Raw genomic sequence first — 14,007 nt, 5'->3', positions numbered from 1 at the left:
TTTCCTAGGAGCAATAGATTACACCTATGTGGCACTCTGGCACCCCTAATGGATACATCACTAACTGCAAACTGCTACATACACTGTGTGGATGGGTTGTGTGTGTATGATGAATGTTTGTTAAAGGGACATTAAACACTTTGAGATGGTAATATAAAATGATACATTTTATATAATAAAACAACTCTGCAATATACTTTCATTATGTATTTTGTCCTCTTTGCCTGTAATTCCATTCTGAAATTGTGAGCTTTTCAGTTCCTGTTAGAAATGGAAGTGCAGAACACTGTTAAATCCAGCACAACCATTGGCTGCACACTCTAGTGACCTATGTATAACTGTCCCTAATTGGCCACAGCAGAGAAGGTAACACAAGTTACAACATGGCAGCTCCCAGTGTTTTATAGACACAAACTTTACACTTATTTTGTCACTTTTTAAACAACTAATGAAACTTTAAAAAAAAACATCTACATGTTAGTCATGGACTAATCTTTTCTTTGAATGCATCATTCTATCTAGCATGTATTTAGTGTTTAATGTCCCTTTAAGCATTTTCCCAGGAAGTTCTTAGGCCACCTTGACATCACACATTGCTGAACAATGGCTGCCAAAATAAGAGACTTCACGAAATTAGCAGAATATTATTTATGAATATTTTATTATGGTTCTGATAAAAATGGAATTCATACTAATTTAGTGACCCAACCATATATAGAAGTAATCACAACCTTACTGATTAGTAAACTGAGTTTCTGATTGAATGGTTTTGGAGGAGAGAATTCCATTTGGCAACATTTCAAGGTTTTCTTCAATTAGTCTGATCTGTTGGTCTCACAATGAGTTCATGGACCTAAATATAACGTAGAAGAAATATTAACCATCTTCAATCAAATCTATGTACAACATAAAGAAAACTGTAGTAGCATCAAGCAACATAAAGTTAATGCATGATTCAGATGGAGTATATCATTTTAAACAGATTTCCCATTTACTTGTATTATCAATTTGTTGCATTCTTTTGGTATCCTGTATTGAAGAAGCAGCAATGTATTACTAGGAACTAGCTGGACACATGAGTAACCCAATGATAAGAGGTATATATGTTCAGCCACCAATCAGCAGCTAAGCTCCTGAGCCTTTCAAGTTATGCTTTTTAAAAAAAGAATATCAAGAGAACAAAGCAAATTAGATAATGGAAGTAAATTGGAAAGTTGTTTAAAACTATTTTCAAACCTGTTCTCATGCCTCCCTAACAGGACAGATTTTCAGGATTACCTGGGATGAGAGCGGGTAAAATAACCGTATTTACTATTTAACCTGTGCTCTAGTTCAGATATCCTCATATGTTGGTGTTTCACGTCCCTTTAATAAGGTTACCCATGGCCAGGGCTGAAAGCCAAAAAGCTGTCAAGACTGATGTCTTTTGGTTAGACCAACCACACACACATACTCTATCCCACCCCTGGCAAAGAAAAGATGCAAGGGAAGCATTCAACTTGAGTATAGTAGTATTAGCCCTAGTTCCCTGCTAGCCGACACCCATTATAGAGACCGTAAACAAAAATAATATGCTTAAAGGGACTGTCAATGTTGTTTAAAATGTTACATCATCTTGCGCCATTGACTTTTTTTTTTCAACTGCCGCGTCATGAGCTGTTGGCGCACTATAGTTCAATGGCGAGTTTAACTGTGCTGTGATTAGACAGTGAGCACGACATGTTTGTTAAAAATAAACTTCTGCGCAGAAGAGGACATCTGCACTTGCAATGTAAGTATCATTTTAGAGCTCATTAATTCTATATTTGCAAATATTTCTTAAAAGCAAATCATATCCTTATGTTGCATGCACATAGTGCAGTATTATATAACATTTTAAACAACAGCTTTGTGTTTGCTGCATTGATTTTCTCTGTTAAAATTAAAAAAAAAACTGGTCTTGAAAAAACAGAATTTATGCTTACCTGATAAATTTATTTCTCTTGTGGTGTATTCAGTCCACGGATTCATCCTTTTCTTGTGGGATATTCTCCTTCCCAACAGGAAGTGGCAAAGAGAGCACACAGCAGAGCTGTCCTTATAGCTCCCCCTCTAGCTCCACCCCCCAGTCATTCGACCGAAGGTTAGGAAGAAAAAGGAGAAACCATAGGGTGCAGTGGTGACTGTAGTTTAAAAAATAAAAACGACCTGTCTTAAAATGACAGGGCGGGCCGTGGACTGGATACACCACAAGAGAAATAAATTTATCAGGTAAGCATAAATTCTGTTTTCTCTTGTAAGGTGTATCCAGTCCATGGATTCATCCTTTACTTGTGGGATACCAATACCAAAGCTTTAGGACACTGATGAAGGGAGGGAACAAGACAGGTACCTTAAACGGAAGGCACCACTGCTTGTAAAACCTTTCTCCCAAAAATAGCCTCTGAAGAAGCAAAAGTATCGAATTTGGAAAATTTGGAAAAAGTATGCAGCGAAGACCAAGTCGCTGCCTTACAAATCTGTTCAACAGAAGCCTCATTTTTAAAAGCCCATGTGGAAGCCACTGCTCTGGTAGAATGATCAGTAATTGTTTCAGGAGGCTGCTGACCAGCAGTCTCATAGGCCAAACGGATGATGCTTTTCAGCCAAAAGGAAAGAGAGGTAGCGGTCGCCTTCTGACCTCTCCTCTTACCAGAATAGATAACAAACAAAGAAGTTGTTTGTCTGAAATCCTTAGTTGCTTGTAAATAGAACTTTAAAGCACGAACCACATCAAGATTGTGTAACAGATGTTCCTTCTTCGACGAAGGATTAGGACACAGAGAAGGAACAACAATTTCCTGATTAATATTCTTATTAGACACAACCTTAGGAAGAAAACCGGGTTTGGTACGCAAAACTACCTTATCTGCATGGAACACCAGGTAAGGTGAATCATACTATAAAGCAGATAACTCTGAAACTCTTCGAGCAGAAGAGATAGCTACAAAAAACAAAACTTTCCAAGATAAAAGCTTAATATCTATGGAATGTAAAGGTTCAAACAGAACCCCTTGCAGAACTGAAAGAACTAAATTCAGACTCCATGGCGGAGCCACAGATCTATAAACAGGCTTCATTCTGACTAAAGCCTGACTAAACGTTTGAACGTCTGGTACCTCTGCTAGACGTTTGTGAAAAAGAATAGACAAAGCAGATATCTGTCCCTTTAAGGAACTTTAAGCTGATAATCCTTTCTCCAATCCGTCTTGGAGAAAAGACAAAATTCTGGGAATCCTAACCTTACTCCATGAGTAACCCTTGGATTCGCACCAAAAAAGATATTTTCGCCAAATCTTATGGTAGATTTTCCTGGTGACAGGGTTTTTAGCCTGAATCAGGGTATCAATAACCGACTCAGAGAAACCACGCTTTGATAGAATTAGGCGTTCAATCTCCAAGCAGTCAGACGCAGAGAAATTAGTAAGATTGCACAACTAGCAATAAAAACAATTAACCCCTTAATGCCCAAACTGGATCGACAGTAAGCCAAAAAAACGGTTAAAGAAACTACAGCACCTTGCCACAGCTCTGCTGTGGCCCTACCTGCCCTTAGGGACCAGATTTGTGGGGAAAAAACTTCTTATAGGCCCTCAAACTGCAGCAGGACCCTCCATGTGAAAACAGCCTGAACTTCTAGTCAAAATAACTGCGCATTTGAGGCGCGAAATTAGGCCCCTCCCACCTCACTCCGGTGCTTGTTAGGCCTAAAGAAACACTCCCAAGTGTTTTAGTAATAGCCATGTGGGTAACAACCCCTGATAGAAACCCAAAGGAACCTTCAAAGTGTCTCAAAAAAACGAATTTTTCAATAAAAACCGTTTGCCCTGAAGTAGTGTCAACCAGCAAAAACTAGCCCTGTTATGTAAGCTTAAAATTCCATACTTAGTCTCTGAATATAGCTTACCCTTCCCTCATGGGGATATTAACAGTCTTTTCTAGCATTATCACAGTCTTGTCTAGAAATAAATGACTGAACATACTTTATTGCAGCCTAACCTGCAAACCGTTCCCCCCAACTGAAGTTCTCATGTACTCCTCAGTCCTGTGTGGGAACAGCAGTGGATTTTAGTTACAACATGCTAAAATCATCTTCCTCCCTGCAGAAATCTTCATCTCCTATCTGCTAGAGAGTAAATAGTACACACCGGTACCATTTAAAATAAACTCTTGCTTGTAGAAAATAAAAACTATAATTCTAACACCACATTCACTTTACCCTTCCGATTGCTTAGAGCCGGCAAAGAGAATGACTGGGGGGGTGGAGCTAGAGGGGGAGCTATATGGACAGCTCTGCTGTGTGCTCTCTTTGCCAGTTCCTGTTTGGAAGGAGAATATCCCACAAGTAAAAATGAATCCGTGGACTGGATACACTTTACAAGAGAAAGATCCTGCTATGGATCGAAACGTCGACCTGAACCAATAAACGTTGAAGAATTTTGTGAAAAGTTAAGACCTGTGAGTGCCTCTTCATTCCTAGAGACTGCTATATATATATATATATATATATATATATATATATATATATATATATATATATATATATATATATATATATAAAATCATTAGCCAGTAGCCCAGCACTCCAACCTTGGCGGTGTATAATCAACCTGGGTACAATCCTCAAGGAAACTTGTATACTTGTGTGTAAAGAAGGGCACTCTCATGATTTTTAGAAAGACATCAAATGTTTTTATTTTGACAAATCCAAAACTTTTCATAGGTAGAGAATCCAATGTCGACGTTTCGGCTCATGTAAGGGAGCACGGCTATGTCGCCAATTTAAGATTAACTTTGTCTTGAATAAGGCTCATACATGAGCCGAAATGTCGACATTGGATTCTCTACCTATGACAAGTTTTGTATTTGTCAAAATAAAAACATTTGATGTCTTTATAAAAATCCTGAGTGCCCTTCTTTATACACAAGTGTATGTATATATATATATATATATATATATATATATATATATATATATATATATATATATATATATATATATATATATATATATAAACACGCATACATATACATATATATATATATATATACACTGTATATACTGTGTGTGTGTGTGTGTGTGTGTATGTATATATATATATATATATATATACTGAATATATATATATATATATATATATATATATATATATACTGAATATATAAAAACACATATATAAATACACTATGGATCCAAAATTTTTCTTTCATGAGTCAGATAGAACATACAATTTTAAACAAGTTTCCAGTTCCCTTCTATTTTGAAATTTACTTAAAGGGACAGTCTACACCAGAATTGTTATTGTTTTAAAAGATAGATAATCCCTTGTTTACCCATTCCCTAGTTTTGCATAAACAACGCAGTTATATTTATATATTTTTTACCTCTGTGATTATCTTGTATCCAAGCCTCTGCAGACTGCCCCTTATTTCAGTTCTTTTGACAGACTTGCAGTTTAGCCAATCAGTGATGGCTCCCAGGTAACTTCACGTGCACGAGCACAGTGTTATCTATATGAAAAACATGAACTAACACCCTCTAGTGGTGAAAAACCTCTTAAAATGCATTCTTAAGAGGCGGCCTTCAAGGTCTAAGAAATTAGCATATGAACCTCCAAGGTTAAGCTTTCAACTAAGAATACCAAGAGAACAAAGAAATATTGGTGATAAAAGTAAATTGGAAAATTGTTTAAAATTACATGCCCTATCTGAATCATGAAAGATTTTTTTTGGACTAGACTGTCCCTTTAAAAGGGACAGTCTAGTCCAAAATAAACTTTCATGATTCAGATAGGGCATGTAATTTTAAACAACTTTCCAAATTACTTTTATTTGGTGAGTTTACTGGCCCTTTAATATAACTGTGTTGGTTATGCAAAACTGGGGAATGATTAATAAAGGGATTATTTATCTTTTAAAACAATAACAGTTCTGGTGTAGACTGTCCCTTTAATTATTTTGTTATCATTTGATGAAGGAGCAGCAATGCACTACTGGCAGCTAGTTAAATACATTGGGTGCAGCATATATGTGCAACCACCAATCAGCAGTTAGCTCACAGTACTGCATTACAGCTCCTAAGCCTACCTAAGTAAGTTTGTTTTTTTTTAAACAAAGGCTACTCAGAGAACAGAAGTAATTGAAAAGTTGTTTAAAATGCATGTTCTGCCTGAATAATGGAAGTGTAATATTCACTTTATTGTCCATTTAATAAAACTTGTCTCTTAGAAATGAAATAAATAAATATATAAAACAATACACATATGTATTCTGATACCTACCTGAACATGGGCAGGAGATCCCAGCACATATATCACAGCATTGGTAATATCCTCACCATTCAGGCACTATACAACAGAATAAACAGTATGAAGATTATATGCAAAACTTACAAAAATAAATATAAAAATAAATAAATCTGATGATCCAACTACAGTTACCTTTTATTTTTTACATAAACAGTAAATATATTGATGACTTCATTTTAATTTAAACTGTCAAACTAAATACATCTGGGGCTTACAGTATATATACCTTTGATTAATATCACCTGAAGCTTACTAGCGGTATATAATACTTTAGATGGGCAGTTGGTTGATACCCTAGAATTAGAGAACTTACAAAAATCTAACACAACCCTTTAAGTATTTTAGTATTCAACTTCTGATTAAAAGGAGACTGTAATGTCAACAATAAACGGTCATGATTTGGATAGAGCACGCAAGTTTAAACAGTTTTCCAATTTACTATTATCACATTTGCTTTGTTCTCTTGGTATCTTTTATTGAAAAGTAAAACTAAGTAGGCTCATAAGAGCTCAGGAGTGTGCACGTGTCTTTAGTACTCTACCACAGGCAGTGTTTTGCAATATTGTATAACAAAGCTACAAATAATGTTGCAAAACACTGCTGCCATAGAGTACTAAAGACACGTGCACACTCCTGAGCTCTTATGAGCCTTCTTAGTTTTACTCTTCAATAAAAGATGCCAAGAAAACAAATTTGATAATAGAAGTAAATTGGAAAGTTGTTTAAAATTGCATGCTCTATCCGAATCATGAAAGTTTAATGTTGACTTTACTGTCCCTTTAAAGGGACAGTAAAGTCAAAATTAAACTTATATGGATTGAATAGAGTATGCCATTTTAAACAACCTTCTAATATACTTCTATTACCAATTTTGCTTAGTTCTCTTGGTATCCTTTGCTTAATACCTTGAGTGCTAACGACGGCTCAGAGCCGTCGCTAGCATTCACCCACCTTTAGAGCAATCTGGGGGCTCCCATTGACTCCCACCCCGGCGATCAGGCATGTATAGTGACAGGCATCGCCGGGCTTCCCGTTACGTGCGGTGACGTCACGCGCAATAACGTGATGACATCACCGCGCAACTTTATTTAAAATTTACAATACAAAATATAGGGAAAGGGGGCATGTTGCTTAGAAGCCTGTATCTCAGGCATCTAAGCAGCTACAGACCCCCAAGACCTCGTCTAACCTTTCCAATGGTATAAGTCTTGGGGATCTGGGAAAAAGAAAATGAAAAGTAAATTATTATTTTTTAAATAGTAAAAAACAGAAAAAAAAATTAAATCCAGCTTAGCACTCAAAGGGTTAAGGAGCTCAAGGTGAGCTCAAGAGCGTGCACGTGTCTTTAGCCATCTGGCAGCTGTGTATGCAACAATGTTTATAGTAATGTTAAACATCCTTGCAAACACAGCTGCCATATAATGCTACAGCCACTCTATGACAGCAGAATTTACAACTATATATAAGATTGATTTAAGCATTTTCTCCTGATGGCTATGAACACGTGCACGCTCCTGAGCACACCTATGATTACTCTTTAACAAAGGATACAGGAGAACTAAGCATAATTGATAACAGAAGGAAAATTGAAAGTTGTATAAATTCGCATGCTCTTTTGGAATCATAAAAGTTTAATTTTGACTTTACTGTCCATTTAAGTTTTGTAAGGAGTCCACGTTTCTACTTGGTTTTGTGCAATGTTGTTGCAAGAGGCTAAGGAGGTGTAGTGTCATTAGATTACTCTGTCAATCTGCCCTCAAAAATGACACAGGAAGACATATATTGCATCTATATAATCAGCACTACAACGGCACTTAAAGGGACATGAAACCCAAAATATTTCTTTCATGACTAAGAAAGAGAATACAATTTTAAACAACTTTCCAATTTACTTCTATTATCTAATGTGTTTCATTCTTTATGTATCCTTTATTGAAGACATAGCAATCACATGGGTGAGCCAATAACACAAGGCATCTATGTGCGGCCACCAATCAGAAGCTTGTGAGCCTATTTAGATATGCTTAGCAACAAAGGATATCAAGAACATGTAGCAAATTAGATAATAGAAATAAATTGAAAAAGTGCTTACAATTGCATGCTCTTTCTGAATAATGAAGGAAAAAATGTCCCTTTAACATTTAAAATGGAGTGATGCTTCTAAATGAAGCCATTTTGGATTAGTAGAGATATTTCAGGAAGGAGCCTAGGGGTCAAATCGAGCGGGAAAGCATGGGAATGGAGTTCCTGCACTATTTTTGCAGGAGGAACTAAGTTCCCCCAGGACAGAGAACAGAAATGCGTCAGTAAACACTGCTGCTCCTGGTGGGAGGAGCTGGAGCACAGTCTGGTTAGAGAGATAGTGAGATCCTTTAGTAATGGGCAGTAACACTTCCTACAATACACTAAATGCAAGCCTATCAGCGGTCCTGCTGTGTGATCACCCCGCACTGTGTGGTAACACATGGTGCTTACATTTCTGTATGTGTGTGTATATATAAAATAATATTAATTGTGAGGGGAGGTGGAAGTCTTGGTGAGTTCACACACTTTATTTTGTAGGACAGCTAATGCAGCTATAATTTACTGCAGTGTTAGTCTTCGTTCATTAGCTTTGCATGCTGTGTTAGAGATATTGGGGCCTAGTTATCAAGCCGTCTACTTTACCTGCCTTCGCCAGTTCAATAAGCCCGCCTAAGCTCGCCTACCATCGCTGCCGCGGACCTGAAAAAATTCGCCTAAGTTATCAATAAATCTGTCAAAAAGCCGCGCACCAAGTACGGGGCAATGAGCAGCGGACTGTGAGAGTTATCATTCATCCGATCTCGCTGCTCTTCGGCTTTTTTACAGCTTTATTGCTAGCCTGTCACTAAGCACCCACACTAAACTACACTGTTCTACCCCCTATACCGGTGCCCCCGGAGCCCCCCGCAACTCAATAATGTTACTAACCCCTAAACCGCCCCTCCTAGACCCCGCCGCAACTCTTATAAATGTATTAACCCCTAAACCGCTGCTCCCGGACACCGCCGCAACCTACATTATACCTAGTAACCCCTATCCTGCCCCCCCCCTATACCGCCGCCCTCTATAATAAAGTTATTAACCCCTATCATGCTGATCCCGCACCTCGCCGCAACTAAATAAATAGTTTAACCCCTAAACCGCCGCTCCCGGATCCTGCCGCAACCTATATTAAATTTATTAACCCCTAATCTGCCCCCCTACACCGTCGCCACCTATAATACATTTATTAACCCCTATCCTGCCCCCCACTACACCGCCGCCACTGTAATAAATTTATTAACCCCTAAACCTAAGTCTAACACTAACCCTAACACCCCCCTAACTTAAATATTAATTAAATAAATCTAAATAATATTTCTCTTATTAACTAAATTAATCCTATTTAAAACTAAATACTTACCTTTAAAATAAACCCTTATATAGCTACAATATAAATAATAATTATATTGTAGCTATCTTAGGATTTATTTTTATTTTACAGGCAACTTTCAATTTATTTTAACCAGGTACAATAGCTAATTAAATAGTTATTAACTATTTAATAGCTACCTAGCTAAAATAAAGAGAAATTTACCTGTAAAATAAAAACTAACCTAAGTTACAATTACACCTAACACTACACTATACTTAAATAAATTATTCCTATTTAAAAACTAAATACTTACCTGTAAAATAAACCCTAAGATAGCTACAATGTAATTAATAATTACATTGTAGCTATTTTAGGATTTATATTTATTTTACAGGTAACTTTGTATTTATTTTAGCTAGTTAGAATAGTTATTAAATAGTTATTAACTATTTAATAACTACCTAGCTAAAAGAAATACAAAATTACCTGTAAAATAAATCCTAACCTAAGTTACAATTAAACCTAATACTACACTATCATTACATTATTAAATAAATTAACTACAAATAACTACAATTAAATACAATTACATAAACTAACTAAAGTACAAAAAATAAAAAAAGCTAAGTTACAAAAAATAAAAAAATAAGTTACAAACATTTAAAAAATATTACAACAATTTTAAGCTAATTACACCTAATCTAAGCCCCCTAATAAAATAACAAAGCCCCCCAAAATAAAGAAATTCCCTACCCTATTCAAAATTAAAAAAAGTTCAAAGCTCTTTTACCTTACCAGCCCTTAAAAGGGCCTTTTGTGGGGCAATGCCCCAAAGAATTCAGCTCTTTGCCTGTAAAAGAAAAATACAACCCCCCCCCCCAACATTAAAACCCACCACCCACATACCCCTAATCTAACCCAACCCCTCCTTAAAAAAACCTAACACTACACCCCTGAAGATCATCCTACCTTGAGTCGTCTTCACTCAGCCGAGCCACCGATGGAACTGAAGAGGAGATCCGGAGCGGCAGAAGTGATCCTCCAAGGGGCGCTGAAGAAGTCTTCCATCCGATGAAGTGATCCTCCAGGCGGCGCTGAAGAAGTCTTCCATCCGGGCGATGTCATCTTCCAAGCGGCGCTGAAGAAGTCTTCCATCCGGGCGATGTCATCTTCCAAGCGGCGCTGAAGAAGTCTTCCATCCGGGCGATGTCATCTTCCAAGCGGGGTCTTCAATCTTCTTTCTTCAGGATCCATCTTCATCCCGCCGATGCGGAACATCCTTCTTTCCCGACGGACTACCGACGAATGAAGGCTCCTTTAAGGGCCGTCATCCAAGATGGCGTCCCTTCAATTCCGATTGGCTGATAGGATTCTATCAGCCAATCGGAATTAAGGTAGGAAAAATCTGATTGGCTGATTGAATCAGCCAATCAGATTGAGCTCTCATTCTATTGGCTGATATTGTTGTAATATTTTTTAAAAATTGTAGTTATTTGTAGTTAATTTAATTAGTGTAGTGTTAGGTTTAATTGTAACTTAGGTTAGGATTTATTTTACAGGTAATTTTGTATTTCTTTTAGCTAGGTAGTTATTAAATAGTTAATAACTATTTAATAACTATTCTAACTAGATAAAATAAATACAAAGTTACCTGTAAAATAAATATAAATCCTAAAATAGCTACAATGTAATTATTAATTACATTGTAGCTATCTTATGGTTTATTTTACAGGTAAGTATTTAGTTTTAAATAGGAATAATTTATTTAATGATAATTATTATTTATATTGTAGCTATATAAGGGTTTATTTGAAAGGTAAGTATTTAGTTTTAAATAGGATTAATTTAGTTAATAAGAGAAATTTTATTTAGATTTATTCAATTAATATTTATGTTAGGGGGGTGTTAGGGTTAGTGTTAGACTTAGATTTAGGGGTTAATAAATTTATTACAGTGGCGGCGGTGTAGGGGGGGGGCAGGATAGGGGTTAATAAATGTATTATAGGTGGCGACGGTGTAGGGGGGGCAGATTAGGGGTTAATAAGTTTAATATAGGTTGCGGCGGGGTCCGGGAGCGGCGGTTTAGGGGTTAAACTATTTATTTAGTTGCGGCGAGGTGCGGGATCGGCAGGATAGGGGTTAATAACTTTATTATAGAGGGCGGCAGGATAGGGGTTACTAGGTATAATGTAGGTTGCGGCGGTGTCTGGGAGCAGCGGTTTAGGGGTTAATACATTTATTATAGTTGCAGCGGGGTCAGGGAGCGGCGGTTTAGGGGTTAATATGTATAGAGTAGCTTGCGGTGGACTCCGGGAGCGGCGGTTTAGGGGGTAATAACTTTATTTAGTTGCGGCGGTGTAGGGGGGGACAGCTTAGGGGTGTTTAGACTCAGGGTACATGTTAGGGTGTTAGGTGCAGACATCTCCCATAGAAATCAATGGGATGTCTGGCAGCAGCGAACTTCTACTTTCGCTATGGTCAGACTCCCATTGATTCCTATGAAAACCAGGTACGCTGGGCCGTAAAAGTGCCGAGCGTACCTGCTAGTTTTTTGATAACTAGCAAAAGTAGTCAGATTGTGCCGCACTTGTGTGCGGAACATCTGGAGTGACGTAAGAATCGATCTGTGTCGGACTGAGTCCGGTGGATTGAAGCTTACGTCACAAAATTCTACTTTTGACGGTCTCTAGCCTTTGATAACTAAGGCGAATCAGCCTCGCCACAAATACGCTGCGGAATTCCAGCGTATTTGAGGTTGACGGCTTGATAACTACCCCCCATTGAATTGTAAAGAAAGTGGAATTCCCTATTGGCGCTGGATTCGTTTTCCTGCAATGCTATTACCCAATAGCAAGGTATAGTGTACCACCAGCAAGATATGAAAATGATAAGGTACTGAATATAAAGGGACAGTTAAATCAAAATTAAACTTAAATTTATTGGATAGAGCAAGACATTTTAAACAACTTTACAATTTACTTCTATTATCAAATTCACTTTGTTCTCTTGATATCCATAGTTGAAGACTAAAGCTAGGTAGGCTGATAGGATCTTAGGAGTGTGCACATATCTATAGCTGTTTAAGGCAGCAGTGTTTGCAACATTAATTTATAGCAATGTTATACATAGTTACAAACACTGCTACCATAGACCACTATAGATACGTGAACACTACTAAGATCCTATCCGCCTACCTAGGTTTAGTGTTTAACAATGGATACCAAGAGAACAAAGTGAAATTGATAATAGAATTAAATGTTTAAAGGGACATTAAACCCCAAAATTTTCTTTCATGATTCAGAAAGAGAATGCATCTTTAAACAACATTCCAATTTATTTATATTATCTAATATGCTTAATTCTTTAGATATCCTTTGTTGAAGAAAACATAATTTATGCTTACCTGATAAATTTATTTCTCTAGTAGTGTATTCAGTCCACGGGTCATCCATTACTTATGGGATTATATCTCCTTCCCAACAGGAAGTTGCAAGAGGATCACCCAAGCAGAGCTGCTATATAGCTCCTCCCCTCACATGTCATATCCAGTCATTCGACCGAAACAAGACAAGAAAGGAGAAACCATAGGGTGCAGTGGTGACTGGAGTTTGAATTAAAATTTAGATCTGCCTTGAAAGACAGGGCGGGCCGTGGACTGAATACACTACAAGAGAAATACATTTATCAGGTAAGCATAAATTATGTTTTCTCTTGTTAAGTGTATTCAGTCCACGGGTCATCCATTACTTATGGGATACCAATACCAAAGCTAAAGTACACGGATGATGGGAGGGACAAGGCAGGAACTTTAAATGGAAGGAACCACTGCCTGTAGAACCTTTCTCCCAAAAACAGCCTCCGAAGAAGCAAAAGTGTCAAATTTGTAAAATTTTGAAAAAGTGTGAAGTGAAGACCAAGTTGCAGCCTTGCAAATCAGTTCAACAGAGGCCTCATTTCTTAAAGGCCCAGGTGGAAGCCACAGCTCTAGTGGAAATGTGCTGTAATTCTTTCAGGAGGCTGCTGTCCAGCAGTCTCATAGGCTAAACGTATTATGCTACGAAGCCAAAAGGAAAGAGAGGTAGCCGAAGCTTTTTGACCTCTCCTCTGTCCAGAGTAAATGACAAACAGGGAAGAAGTTTGACGAAAATCTTTAGTTGCCTGCAAATAGAACTTCAGAGCACGGACTACGTCCAGATTATGCAAAAGTCGTTCCTTCTTTGAAGAAGGGTTAGGACACAATGATGGAAACAACAATCTCTTGATTGATATTCCTGTTAGAAACTACCTTAGGTAAGAACCCAG

At 37.4% G+C, this 14,007-nt stretch overlaps 1 protein-coding gene across 1 annotated transcript in view; it reads right to left on the bottom strand.

Annotated features, from left to right (window-relative positions):
- Window positions 1-642: 642 nt before the first annotated feature.
- The window catches only part of DHRS11 (dehydrogenase/reductase 11), a 312,134-nt gene continuing 298,769 nt past the window's right edge, over window positions 643-14,007 (bottom strand). Inside the window, exons 6-7 of the mRNA XM_053706834.1 lie at window positions 6,300-6,365; window positions 643-853 (exon numbers count right to left, since the gene is read on the bottom strand). Coding sequence (XP_053562809.1) covers window positions 812-853; window positions 6,300-6,365 — 108 coding nt within the window. The 3' untranslated portion in view covers window positions 643-811. The remainder of the gene's footprint in view (window positions 854-6,299; window positions 6,366-14,007) is intronic.

The sequence above is a fragment of the Bombina bombina genome, chromosome 3 (assembly GCF_027579735.1).
Source record: "Bombina bombina isolate aBomBom1 chromosome 3, aBomBom1.pri, whole genome shotgun sequence".
NCBI classification, from domain to species: Eukaryota; Metazoa; Chordata; class Amphibia; order Anura; family Bombinatoridae; genus Bombina; species Bombina bombina.
This window is presented reverse-complemented; position numbering and strand designations above follow the sequence as displayed.